Below are 22,941 nucleotides of genomic sequence, written 5' to 3' on the forward strand. Positions count from 1 at the left end.
TGCTGGTGAATTACGAAGGGAAATGGGAGACTGGAGGGGACAGAGACGGGGACACTCTGGTGACCACTGTGCATTCTCAGCACATCTGGCCATGCTGTGCTCTCAAACTTCTCAAAGCCCCAGGCTAAGCGCTGGTCACCTACGGGAGTGCCCCTCTGCTAGCTACCGCAGGAAACTCCCAGCTAAATGTCCTGCATGAATACGGGTCTGTTTTCCTTTAAGCGGTGAACGAGGGAAAAAAAGACAAGATGACCAAACCCCCTGGAATGGGGGGTGGAAATCCTGGGGACCACAGACATGCCCGGCACAAAAGCAGCCTCCACAAACAGCAGCCAGGCTTCAGTGGTGCCACTTCACAGACTGCCAGCAAAACCCATGTCAGAGTGGGATTAAACACCAAGGGAGCGCGCCTAATAGACTGTGACATAATCCCTCAAGGAAAGTGGGGGAACCCCCGTTGCGCTAATCATTTCAATCTAGACCTGCCAAGCCCTCTTGAGACAAGCACGCAGGAGAAAGCCTGCGGCGTCAGCCAGAGCCGGGACGGCCTTATTCCCAGGGCCTGGACTGGCAACGTCCCAGGATGGCTGCACCGGGGTCGGCCTGCCAGGGCCATTAGGGACGGGAAGCCAACCAAGCTGGGGGACTGCCTTGGAACCAGCGCCCAGGAGGGAATGGGCAGAGGGCAATGACTAGCTGAGGGTCAGATCTGTCTCGTGCCTCCTGGACTAGGCTTCCAGGGCGTTTAAATTCCCATTCACAGAGCTGGTGACAGCCAGCCCCTCCTCTCGGGTCAAAGACCAGCTCTGGATGCCCATTCTAAGGACTGCCGACTGGCCACGCCACAGGGCACAGGATAGTGCTGAAGTCATCATACACCATGGGCTTGGCAAATACAATTACTGGGTAAAGAAACCTCAAGATTCAAAGTAGGCTTGCTCCACCCACCAGCCTACAGATTTGGGCATGGGGCTTCTTCCTGCAGGCCGAGTACCAGCTCTGCCGCTTCCCTAGCTCTTGGTACACTTAGCCTTGGTTTTCCCGTCTGTGGAATGGGATAACTGTGGTACCTACAAGGATTTTTTGGGTTACATGAGATAATATGGATAAAGCCCTTGACATGAGGAAGGCACCAACTACCAGACGAAAAGCAGCTACTGGTTTTAAGAACCAGCTACCACGAGTGTGCCTCTGCATGGATAACCCTAAACTGGCCTGGATACTCACTGGAAAGCGTCTTCTCTATGGAGAAGCTACAGCCAACTCCCCTTGGGGGCCACTACTAACTGCTGGCCAACTAGTTCCTGCTTCACTTGGCCTGACCGTGCATGCGCAGTCCTCTCCTGACAAATCCTGCTGCCGAAACCGACAAACCAGTATCTCCCCTTCCTTAGCTCTAATTTAGGTGGTAAGACAAAGTAACCGAGTGGCTGACCAGGAAGGAAAGGCACAGGGTGAGCTGAGCCCCAGGAAGAATGGACAAAGGCCCCTTAAAAAAAAAATGAAGCTTCCCAACACGGAAATTCTCTAGACAAGAGATCTGGATGGAAGCTGGAAGGGACCAGAGTTTGTGGCTCAACCTTGGTTTACAAAAAAAGGGGGAGGGCACATACAAAAAAAAAGATGGAAACTCATGGGAGCAGTGGCTGTTACCTGAAGATCATGAGAGCCCTTCACAAGAGGTGGCTAGGTTAATGTGAAGGTCAGGGTTATGATCATTAACTGCCCAAGCGCTCAACAAATTGCCTGGGTAGGCTCTGAATGACCTATTAACTAGGGACAAAATCACAAAATTACAAGGAGGCTCTGCCTCTTCAAATGTTTAACGACAGGCCTAAATGCAGAAGTCCCCAAATCCAACCGTGTGGGGCAGTTTACTAGGAGCGAAGGCACAGAGCCGTTCCCTGCATTGATGCTGAGGTGGAGCAGCCCCAGGGGTTGGGGAGGAACCTCGCTGAGGGATTTTCAGAGGCAGGAAATTCTTGAAATAAGCCTCTGGGTCTTGCACGTTTTTCAGTGTCCTTACTACCTAGGTTCATCGACCAGAAATCAAGAGCAAATGGGCTCTGTGTCTCCCTTTCCCCCAACATTCTCAGGTGGGGTCACAAGAGACTGTGACATCACACCACTTCCATGGTAACCTGCCTCCGTCACAGACACCACCCCACCCGAGCAGCCAAGCACAAACCAAGCATGAGAGAAGAGAAGCCCCAAAACCACCAGTACTCCGCGCCCCTCACTTTAACAATGTGAGCAGAAGAGGCCGCCCAGTGCTGGGACCCGGATATGAACACACCTAACTGCCAGAAGTCAATGTGGGCCATGACGGAGAAATCTGAACCAGGTCTGGGTATTTCAGATATTAAGTAATTACTGTTAATCTTGTTAGAGAGGATCACGGCTTTGTGGTTCTATTTTAAAAAAGCTCTTTAAACTAGAAATATGTGCCGAAGAGCTTGCAGGTGAAATGATGTGAAATCTGCTTTAAAATTCGCAAGGCAGATGGGGGATGTAGTGAGATGAACCAGAATTGGCAAAAGATACATAATTGTTGAAAACGGGTAGACGATGGCCTTAGTCTCCTCTCATGAAAATGCTAGAAAATGTCCATAAAAGGTTAAAAAAAAGAAAAAAGGATGGCCTGAGTGGGGACAGCCTCAGCAAGGTGAGGAGAGGTTGCCAAGGAAGGCAGAGAGCTGGAGTCTGGGGTCAGGGAAAGGGGTATGGGGGAGGCTCCATCACCCTTCATCAAGGCCTTACCTCTTGCCCTCATTTCCACAATGACAAAACCTGCCTGGATACCTCAGGGCCTTATACACCAAAAGCAGCGGGAAGTATTCATTACGAACATTCTGTATTAGCAACCTCCATGCCAGGCACCATACTACTGAGTTCCCTTCTACTCGTCTTGTGCCAACGCTCAGGAACAAACCTACATTTGTCGTGGGTCCTCAGCATCCCATTTTATGGAGAGGCTCAAACAGAAGAAATCTACCTATGGGGTCACGGCAGGAAGAAGCAAAACTGGAACAAGTCCTGGACTCTCCGACTCCAGGCCCAACTTTTCACCTCTAGCCTTGAGATAATTAGAAATTATCTGCAAGAGAATTACTCAACCGGCCAACCGACAAAACTCTTGCCTTGAAATTCACAACTGAGCTGGCAAAATTAAGACTGACGCACAGAAAACGGATTAAATGAAACAGTATCCCAAGAAAGGGCAAAGTGAGATAATAAGACACTGGGCGAGGTCCTTAACACTCTTGTGCCCCGGGTTTCAACTGCAAAGTGAAGGCAGCAACAGAACCTCTGGGACAGATGAATTCTCAGGGGAAGAATTTCCTGAGACCGTGTAAATCAAGCACTTAGCACTACACTGGCCCAGGGTAAGTCCTTAGGAGGAAAACTACCGTTACGCAAAGACACGAGGCAATTACAGTCCTTCCAACATCGAATAAAGGGAACTGGGACATTTGAAACTCTGACCAAAGACTTTGGATAGTTCAGGGAATAAGAGGTGCACAGAAAAGTTCCAAGGAATCCTAGCCAAAACCCAAGTAAAGGGTCTTTTCCCCTGACAGACAGAAAGCAAGAGGAATCCCAGGGAAGGAAATTCCCAAGTTGTCCAACACCAGAAGGGATGTTTCTTCCTGAAGGGTGCAGCATCCACACCGGGGTTGGTCCAAGCACACAAACCTCTTAGAGCATTTCTGCAGAGCGTCAAACAAATTGATCGAGGAAAAACCTGGCCTGCTAGAGGAGTCTCACAGAGTCAAGGGTCATCTCCTTTGCCTGAGTAGCTATTCTTCCACTCCCACTGACTCTGAACATGGCTCCTGTTTTTGCTAAAGATATCTCTCTGATCCAAGTTCCTCCTGTCAGATGAATCCCTGAAACTGGTTTCTCGGCAAAGAGTTTCCTAACCACCTTCTCACGCCAACCATGCCTCAGACTGCTTACAGCTGGAAAGACGCTGGTTCTCATCCAAGGAGGGCTGATTTCTATTATTCCAGAAAGGAAAATCGAATCACTGAACTTGGGAACCAAGACTCTTCCTTGTCCGGAACTTTTTCTGAAGAAATCAGTTTGGTTCCACTTAGCATACGTTCAACTAAGACAAAGTATTCACATTTTCAACTTAAAAGAAACCAGGCCTGGGACGACGAAGATTCCTTGTTCATACACCACTAAAGAATTTAAGGAGAACTGCAATTATCTGTATGCAACTCTTTGTTAACTTCCAGTCAACTGTGGGCTCCTTGGAGGGCACATCAGAGGCTGGGAGTCACCTGACTTTCCAAGGGCCCAGCACAGGGCCAGACTCAAACTGGCTGGGCACTTGTAATATATTCCACACAAACTCAGCATCGACCTCAGCTCTGCACACCCTCTTTGTCAGCTGCATCAACACAGACACTGGACGACTTCCCAGGCAGTAACCTGGATTACTTTGAACTCCAAGGAGGTGATTGAGGGCTTGTCTTTAATCGAAAACTCATTCACTGAGTGTTTACCGAGGGCCCCGAGAGGCCAGAGGGGGACAAAAGCCCATATGCAATTGACACATCAACGGAGGTGAAAGTGGCCAGCAGTTGGCACCCCCCAAAGGAAAGCAGCCCGACCCACGCTGCCAAGAAGCTACGGTTTCTGGGACTGCTCTGGTGTGCCCCGCAATGGCAGGGCCTGGAATCCCAAGGAAACCTAAGCCCTGATGTCTGTTAGGAAAATGAGGAGGGCAATAACCCAAGCCACCTGCAAACGACATTGAGCCAAGTGTCACTCACGTCTGGCCCTGACAGGGATGTGTTAGCTGGGATCTGCTTCCACACTGGCTTCAAGAAGTCTCCAGTTACTTCTAATAAATGAAAATCCCTTTGGTTTAAAGGTTCGAAAGCCCAGGCTTCGGCCTCTACGTGCACTGGTAGGAGTGGAACACAGGGCTGATGGAGCCGCACCAGGTCACAGAGGGACAGCACACCCCACTCTCTCAGAGGCCTACTTTTTTTTTCTTAATCTCTACACCCAAGGTGGGGCTCAAACTCACCACCCCAAGATCAAGAGATGCATGCTCTACTAACCGGGCCAGCCAGTCGGGACCAACTTTAAACGGAATACCTGTACTCCCTCCCATGTCTTCCCACCCACCACACCTGCCACCACAACAAAAATCATGGCAGCTGCTGTGCAGGTAGTAGGCACATCAGAGCAGTGCGGGGGGCCAGCAACCTTCTTTACAGGGCCGAAGAGTAAATACTGTAGGCTTTGAGGGTCACAGAGTCTCTGTCCCAACTACTCAACTCTGCTGTTCAGCACAAAATCAGCCACAGACCATATAAATTAATGGGCGTGGCTATGTTCCAATGAAACTTCACTTAGAATTAAAAAAATAAAAAGCCAGGTGGGCGGGCTTTGATCAGAGAGCCACACACTGCCCACCTCTGTCCTACCAGCAGCAGCTTTTAAACTTTGATTTGACCCACATCTCCCCTACATTTCTCTCAAACAAGTTTTCCGGAGCGGCTTTAACTCCACCGTACTCTGCTTTTTTCTATCCTCTCTCAGGTCTTTGTGTTTCAAATGCAGGCAACAAATCAATAAATGGGACTTCGTATCCTACTAACGGCTGTACACCGAAGTGTCAGCCCCAGGATGGCACTTGGGTAGAGAGCTTGGGTCTGGGTACAGGCTGCCCAGGCTCTAACTCTGTCTCCACACCCCTTAGCTTTGCGACCTTGGACAAGTGACTTCATTTCTGGGGTGCCTGGGTGGCTTAGTTGTTGGGCATCTGCCTTCAGTTCGGGTTATGATCCCAGAGTCCTGGGATCAAGCCCCGCGTCATCAAGCCCCACGTTGGGCTCCCTGCTCCGCGGGAAGCCTGCTTCTCCCTCTCCCACTACCCCCTGCTTGTGTTCCTTCTCTCGCTGTGTCTCTCTCTGTCAAAAAAAGTGACTTCATTTCTGTTTCAAATTCTCAGGGTAGGGCTGGGGTGAGCTATCACACACAAAGCACTCCGAAGGTCCCTGGCAGGTAATCTCTGCCCTTCATAGGACTGAACAAGAGACCCTGTCACACCTTTGGGAAGACTAGCAGTCAATGACTCACTAGTCCCATACGGCCGGCCTGACTCCCACGTCCACGCTGTCCACCACTCCCCAACATCTCTCTCCCAGAAGAGGGCCAACCCTGGCTTAGAGGGAACAAATAGAATCCATACCTTACTAGGCTTTATGCTTCTGGAGTTAATGGTTTCCGGGACCCCCACCCCCCGACAGGGACGACAGGGACGAGGGAACAAGGTGCTCAGCAAACTGGTGGATCTACCGGTTACCTGTGATCCAGCCACTCAGTCTCACCCTGCAGTTCATTCTTAAGACACCTACTTTGCAGGTGGGTATCCAGAGCTGCCAGAGGGGCAGCAAACCCCTGACCGTGGCCAGAAGCTGCAGGTGTCAAACAAGGGAAGGAAATCTGAGGCCTGCTACAGGCAGTAACAACCTTTGCCCAAATCTAAATAAAGTCCTCAGGAGAGAAGAGCTCCCTGCACACTCTGAAAACTTCTCTGCTCCAAGAAAAGCACGGGACAAGCCTGCCTGCTGAATGAACAAGATCTTAACTGACTCCGCCAAATTACCAAGGGGCAGGGGAATCGTGGGGCTGGGATAGGCCCTGCTCATTTCTCAAGACTCTGCAGAGCACAGGTAAAGGCCTTGTTTAAAAGGGGATGTGACCCGTCAGCAGTGGGTTAGGTGCTACAGCCCTGCTTTCTCAGCTCTCAGGAGGCCCACCATGGTCGTAGCAAGACTTGGATTCTAATTGCCAAAGATGAACACGGGAAGGTCGTGAGCCTAACCTCAAGATGCCACGACTCTTCCAGCACCTGTCTGTTCAGCAAGCAAAACATGCCTTAAGATGTCTTCCACGGAGTTTCCACCCCGATCTGTTCGTGCAATTAAATAAACTGACCGGAAACCTAAGAGGTGGAATATAAATTGACTTCCCTCAAAAACACAGATGTTATGTTTGTTTCTGTTTACATACCAGACTACAAGTTTTATTTTTTTCACTAGTAGGGACAGCACGAAGATAAAGAAACCAAGATTTGCAAATGCCAAGCATTGTGTGGGCATCCTGTGTATGCCCACTTGACCGCAATGACCCTGAGAAACAGGCATTACCCTCGGTGCCCACTGCAGGGAGAGCCAGGCCTGAACACAACCTTATCTGTCTCCAAAGGCCACCGTGTTCCTTCCTATCCTGTTGTCACCTCCGACATTCAGAAGATGTCACCACTTGCCTTAAGAAATAGGGAGCTGAGTCACCAATTCACAGATACAATCACCAAAAAAACAACAACAAGAAAGATTCTCTATCCTGAGCAATTTGGCCAAGAGAAGCAAACTATGCTCCCAGCAAATATCCTGTATTAGAATAAAAAATTATTCCAATAGCAGGACGCAACTAAGTCTATACCATCCGAGGGCCCATGTCTTGGTTTTGTCATCAACTGATCAAGGAAGAAATGTAAAAACTGCCCACGTAATCCCCTATCATTATTAAGAAACCCTGTGCACTGTTTCCAGGGCTGCCATCTTTAGTAACCATCAGAGTAAAATCGTTGTGAAGCAAAGACGAGGCTGATAAATTTGGAAAGCCAAATCCAGGAAAATCTGGTTCCCCCCAAACAGTCCCATTTTTACCTTGGACTTAACCAAATGACCTTTAGATAAAGGCCCACCCAAACAGGCAGCTTTTCCACTCTTTCCAGTAGGTTTTAATTATGAAACCGGCCTCAAGTCATTGATTCTGACAAGACTCCCACCACCGATGAGCAGACTGTTCCTCCGGATGCTTGAATCAATCAACTTATTAAATGCCAACTACCAGGAACGCCAGAAACCAGGCTTTCGTCTCCTATTGTGGCAGGAGCTTTGTTGCCAAGGTATGGGTAAGTACCTTGCTCACTTAGAAACTCAACCATTCACTTACTGTTTGCTCTGAATTACTCTGTCACTCAACTTCCTACCCTGGGTCAACCCGTCGCTCTGGTACTAGACATTTTCATCCACAGGGACCAAAACGCCAGGTTCTCTGGAATATGGTTTGACCTAGAGCTATCCACAAAGGCCTGGAAATAATTAGCAATTTTCACCATACAGGTATTTGCCGTAACTGGATCTGCCTTATAGGAGATGATTCTAGGGACTTAATAGCCACAAAAACCTAGCAGAGGGGAAAAGCAAATAAGGCCACCCTGAGACATCCATTCTTCCCCTACCAGGGCAGGGAAAAGATCTAAGAGAAAGGAGCAGAGGAGGTGGAGGCATTATTTAAGGATAAATTACTAAACCAGCTCAATATGAAACTGTCTACATTCAACTGGATGGAAACAAACTCAGAGTCAACCATTCAGCTCTAATGTGCCAGGCAGGCCAACAGCTGGGAAAACCTTCATTTCCACAGGTACCAAACAGTTCCCCCTTGGGATCAGCCTTCCAGGCTAAGCAGAAGCCACAGGAGTGTCCTTCTAGAAGAGCTGGCTGTACTTAAAAACCTTGGCTTGTCAGGAATCAAAAACTTAACCTTCCGAGCAAATCAAAATCCTATCTGGGAGACAGGACAGTCTGATTGAAAGCCCCGCTGGGGGAATCCTAGTTTTCTTTTGAAGAACAAATTTGAGGAGAGTAAAAAATAAAGGGTTTTTAGGACCAGAATATCCGTATTTTCATGGTCACAACTGGTTGTATTTCTATTGGGAATATTTTAATTTGCTTTCCAATTAAATCTCTCCAACAGAGAATATAACAATTTTAAAGATTTCAAGTGTCTAAGAGGTGCTGTTAAATCAGGGATTCTGAGTGACACCCTTTTTTTTTTTTGCAACATCCATTAATTTGAATTTTAACTAGTACTGGTACATCAGTTTGGGGGGGGAAAAGGCAGTACTGTGACATTTCAAAAACAAAGACCATCGGAGTACAGTTTGACATAATTACTGGGGCTTCTTGGTTTTCATGGGAGTCCTTTGAGAACGAAAAAACAATAAACTCTTGTGTTGATATGCCTGAGTACTTTTTAAATGTTTGGGGAAATACTTTTAAGTTCAATGAATGACTGCTAAAATTTTCACTTACAAAAGAAATCCCATTTCCTCCACACTTCATTTTCAAGTAAAGTTAAACAAGCATCCTTTGACAACTTAGTCGCCCTCGAAACTTGGAAGGTTCATCTGTTAGCATCCAGTTTCTGCACTTGGCTCCTGGAGGAGGAATTTCACCAAGGAGGGAAAACTTCAAATAAATGCAATTCCTTTTCGGCTGACCCTGTGCACTGGATGGTGTGTTCAGTTTGTGCTTCAGACATTTTTTTTTGCAGGATACTGTACTGTGTGGATGCTTCTTCCTCCCACAACTGATTTTACATACCTAAGATCACCACTTCACAGCAGTTAGGTTGTGAGTATATGGAGAGAAAGAATAAAACCAGTGGCCCACTGAATTGCAGTTTACGGTTCCTCATCCCAACGTAAGTGAACTTTTTTTTTCTCCTAAGAATGGAAAAAAAGGAAACAGGATCTTTCGGAGGGGAAAATTGGGCTGTGTGTTATAAAAAGTTTTCGCTACCAAAGTACACCAGGGACCAAAAGTGGGCAAGACGTTAAATGGAACTTCAACGTGTTTTGTCTTTTAACGGAAGAACTTATGCTTGTAAAACACATCAGAAGTACAGTGTTTGGTTCTGCAAGTCATTTCTGTTGTTTTTATCTTGTATGTGTGGGGGGGGCAGGGGGCTGGAGGAAGTGTTCTCTCCACCATGACTGGGCGTGTTTGCATCAACTTTTCACGGTCAGGCATGTGCTTTCGAACAAAGGAACAGTGGAGACAGGGAGAGGAGATTGGGGCTTGACACGCTTTACAGATTTGGTGCTTAAACAGTACTTTATAAATGACTTGCTTAATTTAAACGTCCATCACCATAAGAGACATTGGAGTAAAAGGAGCGAATTGGATCTACTTGAACCACAATCTTTTTTTGGGGGGGGAGTGGGGGGTGGAGGGGAGAGAGAACCTTAACTCGAATGCAAGTATCATACACCAAATTCAGTTAACCTCGTCTCCTACAAATGGACCTGAAGTATCCACTTTCTTCAAAGATGAAGGCTGGAGACAAAGCAATGGACTGAAATGGAGAGAGGGATACCAAGGGCTTGAAAACATATGGGCCTTTTACACAAGTTTTTGTCATGTTACAGTAACGCTTTTTTTTCCTTTAGGAAAACTGTGTACGACAAATTAAAAAAATTAAAGATCGAAAGGATGTGCAAGTCTTAAAGGGCTCAACTGGGTTTAGAATCCTGATTCGAACATATAAATTCACTCAAGCATCACTTTGGTCTAAAGGCAGGAGGAAGGCAGGCAGGAAAGGGACAAAAAGAGGGAGATAATTGAATTACTCAATAAAAGAGGCTACTTACCATCCCAACCCATTGTAAGACATACACTTCTGACATAAGAGAACTCCTTAGAGGTCGAATAAAGCGTGTAAGCACCTTTGAGTAATGCACCTGCCCCCAAGAGGGGGCCCGGAAGCCCAACGTGGGCTTAGCGCACAGACCTTTGCTAATCTGTTTATTTCCTTGAACTGGAGGCAGGCTGCGATGGGCTGCGATTCCCAGGACGATACATTTAATTAGAACAAAACAGAAAACAAAAAAAATTTTTTGTAAAAGCTCACCAAACTGCTGCACTTGTGTCTCTGAATGTGGGTGGCATTTCTTTTAAAAGGCAAAGTATGGTCTGTGAAGGAGAAAGGGAAAAGGGGAGGTGGAAGTGGGGAGAAGGGGCCGTCGTGCCTGGCAAGGAAGCCCTAGCTGAGACCCCTATCTAGGGGAGGGTCCTCAAGCGACTCCCCAGCCCGGGCTGCTGTGGGGCAGCCATCTGTCCAGCGCGATCTCTTCCCCTCCCCACCCCCACTCCTCCTCTGCCTGCCTTTCCTGCCGGTGGAAAACCTCCTTCCATTTCCAAATCCACTCTCTAGACACCTCTTCCCCTGCCCCACCAAGAAAGGGAGGGCAAACCCTGCACCCAACCCTCTGGAGCAAGGGAAAACAGGGGCCCCAACCTCGCCCTGAAACGCGCCGGGCTGGCGCCTTTATCATCCTCCAGAGAAGGGCGTGGGGCGAACCCATTTCGCACTTAATAAAGGGTAAGGGGGGCGCTCCCTTTCACCCCCTGCCAAAGCACAAAAAAAAACACCTCGTTTTCTCTCCCGGAAGGGATGGCGCCCCATTTTAGCCCGAAAGAGGGGGGAACCCCATGAGAAAGAAGAGACCAACTTCCTCTCCCCTACAAGGGCAGGGAAACCAAACCTCAGCCCCCCCCAACCCCGCCAAAAACGCATCACCTACCTACGAAAAACGAAAGAACCCCTGCCTTTAAGAAAAAACACGGGGAAGGGGCTTCTCCCCAAAGGAGGCAGGGGCTTCCATCAAAGGGGCTAGAGATCTGCCCCCCAACAATTTCGCCCTCTAGGGTATAGCGAGGAAACACCTCCCGCCAAAAAAAAAAGTGCGAGTGCCCCCACCCAAAGGACCCCCCACTAAAAGGATGGAGAAAGAACTAAACGAACCCCCACTTTCTGCCTAAGAAAACTAGGGTACTCTCCAAGTAGGGCAGGGGACACCTCCCCCAGGAGAAAGGATACTGCCAAGGGCTGGGAGACCCCCAACTCCAAACCCCTAAGAGCGGGGCTACTGCTCGAGATCCCCCCCCCACCAAAGGGTCCGGGAGCCCCTCCCCCATCCCCTTCCCCGAAGCCAGGCGACGGGCAGGCGGGCCCATGGCTGCCAGCTCCGGGCGCTGGGGCAGCCAGGACCCCCGTGGGCCTCCGCAGCTCCCCCCCCCCCCAGCGCCCCCTCCCCAGGGCGGGCGGGCGGGCGCGGGGGTCCGGGGGGCGCCTCCTCACCTTCCCCTCAGCATGGCGCCCAAAAAAGACAGAGCGAGAGCGAGGGAGAGCGGGCGAGCGCCGCGAGGGGGGGAAACGCATGAGGCCAGGAGAGAAAGCAAGCGAGAAAGAGCGAGCGAGCGAGAGACACCCACCGACCCCGCCCTTCCTCCTCCTCCTCCTCCTCCTCCTCCGCGGCCCGGCCCAACATGGCGGCCGCCCCCCTTCCTCCTCCTCCTCTTCCTCCCCCCGGGGACGCTGCCCCGGCCGGGCCGGGGGCCTGACCTGTCGTCAGGGAGCGGGAGGCGGTGGTGGAGGAGGTGCGGGGTGGCCGGGCAGGCGTCGGGGGAACACGGAGGAGGCGAAGGCGTTGATGGCGGCGGCGGCGATGGCGGCTGCGGCGACTCTGATGGTGGCGGCGGGGGGGTCCCGGGCGCGGCCTCCATAGTTCCTTTTGGGGGGAGGGGATGTTAATGCACGAAAAAGGACTGCTTGGGCGTGGCGGGAGGGGCACACTTCAGCTCTGAGGGCTCCTCATAGGAATGGGTATATATTTTTTCGGTTTCGGAATCACCTCTGCGCCGACCTCCGCGTAGGTCGCGCGGCCTAGGCCTCGGCGAGCCGCTCGCCGCCTCTCTCCGCAGCCCGCCCCTGGGGTCACTCGCTCACGGGCGCGGGGCCCTCATCGGGGCGAGAGCCCCCACACACACCTCCCCCGCGGGCCCGGAGGTGGGGGACCCGGGGGACACGGACACTGGTGGGTGGTTGGGTGTAATTAGCGCGGGTCGCGCGCGATGGAGCAAGCGAGGGGGGAGGGGAGAAGAGGCGAGCGAGCGAGGGGGGTTAAAAAAAAAAAGATTTTAGGGAGAGAGGAAACGGGCCGCGGAGACGGGCCGACTGTCTGTCTGTCTGTCTGCCCGCCCTAGGCGCCCCGGCTGCTCGGCCCCCGCCGCAGTCAGAAATTCACACAAAATGGCGGCTCGGCCCAGAGGAGCCGAGAGGCTGAGGCGGGAGGAAGGGCGAGGTGGGAGGGGGAACGGGGAGGCGGAGGCCGTGTCACGTGGAGGAGAGGGGCAGAGGCCCTCTCCCGAAGGGCGGCGGAAAGAGCCGAAGGGAGAGAGTGTGGCCGAGGCAAGGCGGAAAAAGCCGAAAGCCGCTGAGCGGGAGACAGGGGGAGGCGGAAAGAGCCGAAGGATGCGATGGGGGTGTGGCTAAAGGATGGATGGAAAGCCACGGGAGCCGGAGATAGCCGAAGCGGACCAGGACCGGGTGGCTGGTTGGGGGGGTGGTGTGGGGAGAAAAACAAGGAACCGAGGCGATCCGGAAGGAGCCGAAGGCGGCGTCCGAGGTGGGTGGCAGGAGGCGGAACTAGCCGAAAGAGGGATTTAGACGGAAAAGGCCTAAGGGCGGAGCTTGGAATGCGATCGACAGAGTAAAAGAGTGAGAAATTCGCCCAAGAGCAAGCGGGAAGAGCCGAAAGTTTTAGGTGGGAGAATGGGAGGAAAAGGATTCGGGCTACGAAGAGAAAAAAAAATAACCGAAAGCTGGAGGCCGGGTGCCGTGAGTTGTAGGTTTCCGGAGAAGGGGAGGATGGAGCAGAGCCGGTCCGGAGCTGACGTCATTAGAGACCTCGGTGGGTGGTGTCACTCAAGGGCGGTGCGAAAGGGGCGGTCCTTGGTACTACCTCCAGGAAGTTTCACAACTTGGAGCGTGGTACGGGAAGCCTCTAGATAAATGCTGCACGAGGGACCTATTGACCGGGTTCAAACACTGTGCAAACGTAAAGCCCTTTGACCCTGACAGCTATACTTAGAGGAATTACTAGTCCCATTCAGTGGATGCAGACTGAATTCTGGTGTTTAAATAATTGTCTCAGAAATCATTGGCATTAGCCGTAAAGAGAACCTCAAGGATTTTCATCAGTGCCGGCATTCCCCTGGCTCCTGCAAAAATTCGTTCAGCCCTATTTGCATCCAAGGATCTTAGTTCCGTGCTTTATGACTTCCTTGTACAGTGCCAAGCTCTGTGATGGACCCTGGGAACAGTTTCTACCTTCCTGGAGCTTAAATACCGATGATGCCCCGGGGAGGGGGAAAAAAAAACCCAACAACAAGGTAATTAAAAGGGAGCCTCTCTTAATTTGGAGGGGAAGGGGCGCCCAGGGCAGGGTTGTTCAAGTTGAGATGGGAAGGAGAAGAGAAAGTTCCAGGGGGAGGAAATAACTTATTTCAGACCTGGCCAAGTCAAGGACCATTTAGGTTCCAGGAACAGGGAAAAAATAAAAAATCTCAACCGGTATGAAAGCTAAATCTGGAGGTGAAGGCACCAAATCACTTCCTGATATATTAACCCTACCAAAAAGAAAAAAAATGTCCCCAAACCTGGTCTGGGACTTAAGCTTTTTGTAAGAGTAATTTACAACCTCCTTCAGTGAGGTAATTCGCTTTCCCGATAAAAATATTGAAGCCTTTTGTGAATGAATTTTGAGGGTATGAAATTTGTTCTGAGAAAGTAGTGGTCCACCCACTTGACAGCTGACTGCCTGCCAGTCAAGACTCATAATCTTCAATCTTTTCTTTCTTTTCTTCTGGATCTCGTCTCTAATCTCATGATGGGTATTTAACCATTCTCTTCTCCCATAAAGTGTCCTTACCAGGAATAAATTTCTAATTCACCCACAAGAGACCTTTTTTCCCCCTTGCATTTATGATTGTAATAAAATGTTGGCACAGGGGCACCTGGGTGGCTCAGTCGGTTGAGCGGCTGCCTTCCGCTTGGGTCATGATCCTGGGGTTCTGGGATCGAGCCCCACGTCGGGCTCCCTGCTCCGTGGAGAGCCTGCTTTTCCTTCTCCCTCTGCCTGCCACTCTGCCTACTTGTGCTCTCTAACTGTCGAATAAATAAATAAATAAATCTTTTTAAAAAAATAAAATAAAATAAAACAAAATGTTGGCACATTGCTTTTAACTACATTGTCCAAAAGTTTTCCTTAACACGAGGCTAGTAGAGCAGGGCTATAAGAATGGAAAAGAAAATACCACAAATCGTCTTTCCTCTTCTGTGCCTTGATTTCTGAATCCGTGTATTCTAGTTATGGATGAAACAACACTGGTTGAGACCTTAGACCACATGGAGGACAGGACCCCAACCTTTCAAGCTGTGGTCTCCAGCTGGTGCCATCTCTGAAGCTTCAGCAGGCCATTCCAGAATTCTAGAGGGCCATCTGCTTTTAGGTAATGAAGAAAATGAGAGGGGCACCTGGGTGGCTCAGTCAGTTAAGTGTCTGCCTTGGGCTCAAGTCATGATCTCAGGGTCCTGGGATTGAGTCCCACATCGGGCTCCAGCCTGCTTCTCCCTCTGCCTCTCCCCGACCCGGGCTTGTGCGCGTGCTCTCTCTCTCTCTCTCTCTCTCTCTCTCTCTCTCTCTCTCTCTCACTCACTCTCTGACTCAAATAAATAAATAAAATCTTGGGTGCCTAAGTGGCTCAGTTGGTTAAGCATCTGCCTTCAGCCCAGGTCATGATCCCAGGGTCCTGGGATCGAGTCTTGCAGGGAGCCCGCTTCTCCCTCTGCCTCTCTGTCTCTCATGAATAAATAAATGAAATCTTTAAAAATAAGTAAATAAAATCTTAAAAAAAAAAGAAAGAAAATGAGAACATCAGCAAATCCCATGAGGCAAGAAGATTTCTCCATGCCTTTTCAATGTCCTACTAGAACGCTAACATTGTCTGTCAAGCCCTTCTGACATTCTAGAGGTCACTTAAAAAAAATTATTGGGGTCACTGGGTGGCTCAGTCGTTAAGCCTCTGCCTTTGGCTCAGGTCATGATCCCGGGATCCTGGGATCGAGCCCCGCATCGGGCTCCCTGCTCAGCGGGAAGCTTGCTTCTCCCTCTCCCACTCCCCCTGCTTGTGTTCCCTCTCTCGCTGTGTCTTTCTCTGTCAAATAAATAAATAAAATCTTTAAAAAAAATAAAAAAATAAAAATAAATTATTTAAAAAAATTATTTATTTGAGGGCCCCTGGGTGGCTCAGTTGGTTAAGCGACTGCCTTGGGCTCAGGTCATGATCCCGGAGTCCCGGGATCGAGTCCCACATTGGACTCCCTGCTCAGCAGGGAGTCTGCTTCTCCCTCTGACCCTACCCCCTCTTGGGCTCTCCCTCTCTCATTCTCTCTCTCTCTCTCTCAAATAAATAAGGATTTATTTATTGAAATAATTCAATAAATAATAAAAATTTAAATATTGAAGCCTTTTGTGAATGAATTTTGAGGGTATCAAATAAGGATTTATTTGAGAGAGAGAGAGAGAGAGAGCAGAGAGCACAAGCAGGGGAGGGGGGACAGAGGCAGAAGAAGACTCCCTGCTGAACAGGGAGCCCGATGCGGGGCTCGATGCCAGGCTCTATCCCAAAACCCTGGAATCATGACCTGAGCTGAAGGCAGACGCTTAATCGACTGAGCGACCCGGGCGCCTCTCTAGATGTCATTTTGACTTACTGTTTGTTGATTAAGGTCTAGACTCTGAAAAGTTAAGGAGGATTCTCAAGTTTCAAGTGGTTTTTGTCTGGCAGAAAAGACAACCTTGAATGATATTAATCAGTTTTGTATCAAACTTTCCAACCTAATTCCTGCATTCTCTTTTTTTTTTTAAGATTTATTTGAGAGAGCTCATGTGTGCACACACACGAGTGGGGGAAGGGGCAGAAGGAGAGGGAGAGAAAGAATCTCAAGTAGACTCCCTGCTGAGCACAGACACCCAGGTGCCCCTCCTGCATTCTTTTTTATGTTGTCTATACATACCCACCTCTCATCGCCAACTTGAACCAGCTTTATTTTTCAGCTGGTTCCTTCGAATGAGTTAAGTTCATTCATATCCTTTAATACCCTTTCTAATAAACCGGTAGCCTAGTAGGTATAAACTGTTTTCCTGAGTTCTGTGAGCCACTCTAGCAAATTAATGGAACCCGAAGAAGAGGTTGTAGGAACCCTCCGATTTATAGCCAATCAGAAGTGCTTCCAATTCAAGGCTGAGGCTGGGGGTGGGCAGTCTTAATGAGAATGAGCTCTTAACCTGTGGGATCTCCTGCTAACTCCATGTAGATAGTATCAGAACGGAATTGAAGTGCGGAACATCAGCTGGTATCCCCCAGCTGCAGAACTGCTTGCTGTGGAAAAACCTTCAGGCATTTGGTGCCAGGAATACGGAAGTATAGAGTGTTAGAGTATCTCCCTTGGAACCACTTTGGAAGGAGCTCCTGGCTGGCTCAGTGGAAAAAGCATCTGACTCTTGATCTTGGGGTCATGAGTTCAGGCCCCACCTTGGGTGTACTTAAAAATGAAATCTTTAAAAAAAGGAGGGGGTTGGGGCACCTGGGTGGCTCAGATGGTTGAGCGTCTGCCTTCGGCTCAGGTCATGATCCTGGGGTCGAGCCCCGAGTTGGGCTCCCTGCTCAGTGGGGGAGCCTGCTTCTCCCTCTCCCCTTGCTCATGCTCTCTCTCTCTCTGTATCTCTGTGTCTCAAATGAATAAATAAAATCTTAAAAAATAAATAAAAGGGAGGGCGCCTAGGTGGCTCAGATGGTTAAGCGTCTGCCTTTGGCTCAGGTCATGATCTCTGGGTCCTGGGATCAAGCCCTGCACTGGGCTCCCTGCTCAGCAGAGAGTCTGCTTCCCCCTCTCCGTCTGCCTCTCCCCCCCTCCACTTCATCCTCTCTCTCTCTCTCTCAAAGGGATAAATAAAAACCTTAAAAAAAAAAAAAACACTCGGGAAAATGGCATGGCAGTATCAGCTACAGCTGAAAATAAGCCTGCCCTGGGATTTAACAATTCCACCCAAAAGTATATATCCAACAAATGTGTACCAAAAGGCATGAACAACGGGCACCTGGGTGGCTCAGTTGTTTAAGCGACTGCCTTCGGCTCAGGTCATGATCCTGAAGTCCCGGGATCGAGTCCCGCATCAGGCTCCCTGTTCAGCAGGGAGTCTGCTTCCCCCTCTGACTCCCCCCTCTCAGGCTCTCTCTCTATCATTCTCTTTCTCAATAAATAAATAAAAATCTTAAAAAAAAAGGCATGAACAAGAATGTTCACAGCAGCATTAATCAAAAAATAGTCCCTAAGTGGGAACCCCTTAAATGCCCATCAATAGGGGAACAGACACGTAAATTGTAGTATATTTGCCACTTTTGAGAACCCCTGGATTGCTGGATTAGAAGACCTGATGTCAGAGTCCTTTGCAATACATCTTGGGCAGTACATCTAGAGAACCTTCTCTTTCATGGGGCCCAAGCAGTCTTAGAGCTTTCTTTTTTTTTATTTTCTATTTTTTTAAAGATTTTATTTATTTATTTGTCAGAGAGAGAGAGAGAACACAAGCAGTGGGAGTGGCAGGCAGAGGGAGAAGCAGGCTCCCTGCTGAGCAAGGAGCCCGATGTGGGACTCAATCCCAGGACACTGGGATCATGACCCGAGCCAAAGGCAGCCTCTTAACTGACTGAGCCACCCAGGCATCCAGAGCTTTCTTTTTTAAAAAATAAATATTGTATTTATTTATTAGCACAAGCAGGGGAGCGGCAGAGGGAGAGGGAGAGGAAGAAGCACGCTCCCCGCTGAGCAGGGAGCCAGACTCAGGGCTCAATCCCAGGACCCGGGGATCATGACCTGAGCTGAAGGCAGATGCCCAACCGACTGAGCCACCAAGGCGCCCCAGCCTTAGAGCTTTCTTGGCTGATGAGTGAGAGCAAGTCTCCCAACTGTGATACGAGTTGCCTCCAAAATTCCAAGAGAGCCACCAAACAATGTGGCTTTTTCTGCGCACGCGTGTGTGTGTGTGTGTGTGTGTGTGTGTGTGTGTGTGTGTGTGTGTGTGTAGTAGTAGTAGTGGTGGTGGTGGTGGTGGTGGTGGGGTGGGCGCAGAGGAAGGTTGCAAGTTTTAGCAATTTGCCCTTTATTTTAGGAAAGGAAATATCCCCCAAATTCCAAAATTCTTCCTCTGGACCTCCAAAATGTCTCTAAGCTTGGCAGATCCTTGTATTTTCCTGAGATGAAAAGAGGCATTATGGTATGTGGGATCTTGCTGACTGCCAACCCAATAGCTATTTCCTCTTTCTTCCTTACTAATCCAACCCTGGATTTATTGGGAAATTGGGGATAATGAAGTCCAGGCTAGATCATTGGTCCTTTCGGTTCTCAAGGAAATGATGTCTCCCCCTAGAGGACATTTTGGGAATCGCCGTGGGAAATTGGTGGGGTGTTGTTTTTTGTTTTTAAGATTTTATATATTTATTTGAGAGAGAGAGAGAGTGAGAAACAGCATGAGAGGGGAGAGGGTCAGAGGGAGAAGCAGGCTCCCGGCTGATGTAGGACTCGATCCCAGGACTCTAGGCTGGAGGCAGTTGCTCAACCAACTGAGCCACCCAGGCGCCCCATGGGAAATTTGTGTTTATTTTGGGATTGTCAGCTTGTTCTCAAGAGGACAATATTGCTCCCTTGAGGGCGTTTTGGAAGTTTGCGGGGACTTTTTTGGGCACAACAATAATGAGGGGGTTGTTACCGGCACTAGAGAACAGGGACCAGGGATGATAGGATGTCCTGCAACATGACCTTGGTAATGAATGATCACCTATTGAACAAAATTAGCGATAGTTTTTAAATAATGGAAAGAGCTGTTTATACTGTTATATCAAACTGTAATGCTGAACTTTTCCAGTTTTGGAATTGTGTGCATAGCAAAGTCATGGCAGACCTAGGAATTTATGAGATGTATACTACCACCTTCAGGGTAATGAGAATGTTTTGGAGCTAGAAAGAGGTGGTGGTTACACAACCTGGTGAGTGTACTGAACACCACCAAATTGTTCACTTTAATTTTTTTTTGAGAGAGAGAGAGAGAGCAGGGGAGGAGCAGAGGGAAAGGGAGAGAGACAATCCCAAGCAGTCTCCATGCCCAGCATGGAGCCAATGTGGGGCTTGATCCCAGGACCCTGAGATCATGACCCCAGCTGAAAGCAAGAGTAGGAAGCTTAACCCACTGAGCCACCCAGCGTCCCTGTTCACTTTAAAATGGTTAATTTTAGGGACGCCTGGGTGGCTCAGTCAGTTGGGCGCCTGCCTTCGGCTCAGGTCATGATCCCAGAGTCCTGGGATCGAGTCCCGCATCGGGCTCCTTGCTTGGTGGGAAGCCTGCTTCTCCCTCTCCCACCCCCCCTGCTTGTGTTCCCTCTCTCGCTGTGTCTCTCTCTGTCAAATGAATAAATGGAATCTTTAAAAATAAATAAATGATTTATTAGTTAATATACTGACCTTGAAATGACCCTGAAGATCCAATTGGTAAGGGAGTGACCTGATCCATTACCTATGAGTATGCAGTAACTTTTGTAAAATGATCACTTTGTGGAAAAGAGCCCTGAAAATCAAGCAACCTGCCCTATAAATTATTTTCTCCTGCTCTTCTAGACTCATTACAAATCTAAAAGTGTCCTTTTTCCCACTTCCCCCATTATACTTTCCTAAAGCTTACCGAGAAAATTTAATGTAATGGTATATTCTCAAATTTGGGGGTATACATGTTTTAAAACTTTTTGTGTTAAGTTGAATTTCACATAAAAGAAGAAATACACGTAACTTAAAAGCATCTTATTTATTTATTTATTTATTTATTTATTAAAGATTTTATTTATTTATTTGACAGAGACAGCAAGAGAGGGAACACAAGCAGGAAGAGTGGGAGAGGGAGACGCAGGCTTCCTGCGGAGCAGGGAGCCCGATGCGGGGCTCGATCCCAGGACCCTGGGATCATGACCTGAGCCGAAGGCAGGCGCCCAACTGACTGAGCCACCCAGGCGCCCCCCTGTTTAAACTCTTTAAGGCTGCTGTTACAGAGTTGTAAAAATTCTGGAAAAGCTGTCACAGATAATACATAAATGAGTAGGTGTGGAATAAAACTTGCTCTCCGCCAAGCAAGGGCCCCAATGTGGGACTCGATCCCAGGACTTTGGGATCATGACTGGAGTCAAAGGCAGATACCCAACCAACTGAGCCACCCAGGCGTCCCAAAGTAAGCATATTAAAAAAAACTTTTTAGGGACGCCTGGGTGGCTCAGTTGGTTAAGCATCTACCTTTGTTCGGCTACAGTCAGGACCTTGGGGGTTCTGGGATCGAGCCCCACGTCGAACTCCCTGCTCCAAGGAGAGTCTGCTTCTCCCTCTGCCCCTTCTTCCCCCTGCTCCCGCCTGCCCCAGCTCGTGCTCTCTCTCTCTCAAATAAATGAATAAAATCTTAAAAAAAAATAAAAATAAAAACTTTTTATTGTGGAAAAATTCAAACATATACAAAAATAGAGGAAAAAGTAAAACGAATCCTCATGTACCTATTACCCAATTTCAAGAATTATAAACTCAACCAGGGGCTCCTGGGTGGCTCATGGGTTAAGGGTCTGTCTCTAGATTTAGGATCAGGTCATGATCTCAGGGTTGTGGGATCAAGCCCCCAGAGTCCCCATCTGGCTCCAAGCTCAATGGGGAGTCTGCTCCAGATTCTCTTTCCCTCTGCTCCTCCCCCAACACCCTCCTCCCAACCCCCATGTGCGTTCTTTCTCTAAAAATAAACAAATAAATCTTTAAAAAATAAAAATAAACTCGGCTAAAGTCAGTTCCTTATTCCTACTCATTGACCATCCCCCTACTCTACTAGTGAAGCATTTTTTAAAGTTTATTTATTTATTTTTAAGTAATCTCTACACCCAACATGGGGCTTGAACTCACAACCCTGAGCTCAAGCTCTACACCCAACATGGGGCTTGAACTCACAACCCTGAGCTCAAGAGTCAGGCACCCCACTGAGCCAGCCAGGTGCCTGCCCATATTTGTGTGTGTGTGTGTGTGTGTGTGTGTTTAAGAGTTTATTTATTTATTTGACAGAGAGCAGGAGAGAGCGCAAGAGAGAGCACAAGCAGGGGGAGAAGCAGAGGGAGAGGGAGAAGCAGGCTCCCAGCTGAACAGGGAGCCCGATGTGGGACTCGATTCCAGGACCCAGGGATTGTGACCTGAGCTGAAAGCAGATGCTCAACCGACTGAGCCACCCAGGCACCCTACCCATATTTGTTTTTTAAGTAAGCCCTATGCCCAATGTGGGGCTTGAACTCAAGACTCTGAGATCAAGAGTCACATGTCCCACTGACTGAGCCAGCCAGGCGCCCCTAATTGATATCTTTTAAACAAACCCTAAGAGTTCTTTAGTTCTAGCAGGAAGGGCAGGAAAAGAATTGAAAACTGGAATAAAAACACCACACAGATTTTTGCTCCAGGGTTCTCCACTCTGACTGCATTTTAGAGTCATCTGGGGAGCATTTTGTAAAAATCCCAATGTCTCAGCTCCTCCCCAGACCAATTAATCAGTCTCTGAAGGTGGGGCCTGGGTGCTATATTTGCTGAAAAACTCCCCAGATACTCCTAATGTGCAGGTGGGACTGAGAACAGAACCACTGCCTTGGTTAATAGTGAGCAGTCACCTGGGTGGAGGTAATTATGTAATTCTAAAACCCAGGGACCTGATCTATTGAATGACTGCTCTCCACCCCCTTCAAGTGACAAAATCTCAGTTTTGGCAACTGCTCTGATTAGCTGTTGCTGAAAAACAAACCGCCCCCTGGGTATATATCCCATGGTCTCAACAGGGTCTCAAAGAGATATTTGTACACTTTTGTTTATAGCAACATTATTCACAACAGTCAAAAGGTTAAAAGCAACCCAAATGTCTACTGAATGAATGGATGGATAGATAAACAAAATGTGGTATATACTTACAACGGAATATATTCATATTCAGCCTTAAAAAAGAAGATGGAGGGAGGGCATCTGGGTGGCTCAGATGGTTAAGCATCTGCCTTTGGCTCAGATCATGATCCCAGGGTGCTGGGATGGAGTCCTGTGGCAGGCTCTCTGCTCAGCGGGGAGCCTGCTTCTCCCTCTGCCTCTCCCTCTCCCCCAGCTCATGCTCTCGCG

General features: G+C 48.8%; 1 protein-coding gene and 2 long non-coding RNA genes across 14 annotated transcripts in view; 2 read left to right on the forward strand and 1 right to left on the reverse strand.

Moving 5' to 3' along the window:
• The window catches only part of ZC3H4 (zinc finger CCCH-type containing 4), a 42,304-nt gene extending 28,383 nt beyond the window's left edge, over positions 1-13,921 (reverse strand). Inside the window, exons 1-2 of one of the 6 annotated variants that reach the window (XM_027618763.2) lie at positions 13,479-13,920; positions 12,226-12,391 (exon numbers count right to left, since the gene is read on the reverse strand). In XM_027618763.2, coding sequence (XP_027474564.1) covers positions 12,226-12,386 — 161 coding nt within the window. In that variant the 5' untranslated portion in view covers positions 12,387-12,391; positions 13,479-13,920. Of the gene's footprint in view, positions 1-10,731; positions 10,794-11,961; positions 12,057-12,225; positions 12,392-13,478 lie in introns of those variants that run through there. The other 5 variants (XM_027618757.2, XM_027618761.2, XM_027618759.2 and 2 more) reach the window with 5 other exon arrangements.
• Positions 1,736-10,330, forward strand: LOC113935995. Of its 5 annotated transcripts, XR_003524173.2 has the most exons (4): positions 1,736-2,344; positions 7,769-7,945; positions 9,373-9,522; positions 10,271-10,330. It is a non-coding gene; the product is annotated as an uncharacterized LOC113935995 (long non-coding RNA). The 5 variants fall into 5 exon arrangements; XR_003524174.1 differs by having other exon boundaries at positions 1,826-2,344; positions 7,769-7,939; positions 9,373-10,305; XR_003524172.1 differs by having other exon boundaries at positions 1,828-2,344; positions 9,373-10,305.
• LOC113935996 lies at positions 13,104-20,683 on the forward strand. 3 transcript variants are annotated; one of them, XR_003524177.1, is made up of 4 exons: positions 13,104-13,288; positions 13,955-14,054; positions 15,032-15,173; positions 20,630-20,683. It is a non-coding gene; the product is annotated as an uncharacterized LOC113935996 (long non-coding RNA). The 3 variants fall into 3 exon arrangements; XR_003524178.2 differs by lacking the exon at positions 20,630-20,683 and having other exon boundaries at positions 13,104-13,573; positions 15,032-15,266; XR_003524176.1 differs by lacking the exon at positions 20,630-20,683 and having other exon boundaries at positions 15,032-15,266.
• Positions 20,684-22,941: the final 2,258 nt, after the last annotated feature.

The sequence above is a fragment of the Zalophus californianus genome, chromosome 17 (genome assembly GCF_009762305.2).
Source record: "Zalophus californianus isolate mZalCal1 chromosome 17, mZalCal1.pri.v2, whole genome shotgun sequence".
In the NCBI taxonomy this organism is placed as follows: Eukaryota; Metazoa; Chordata; class Mammalia; order Carnivora; family Otariidae; genus Zalophus; species Zalophus californianus.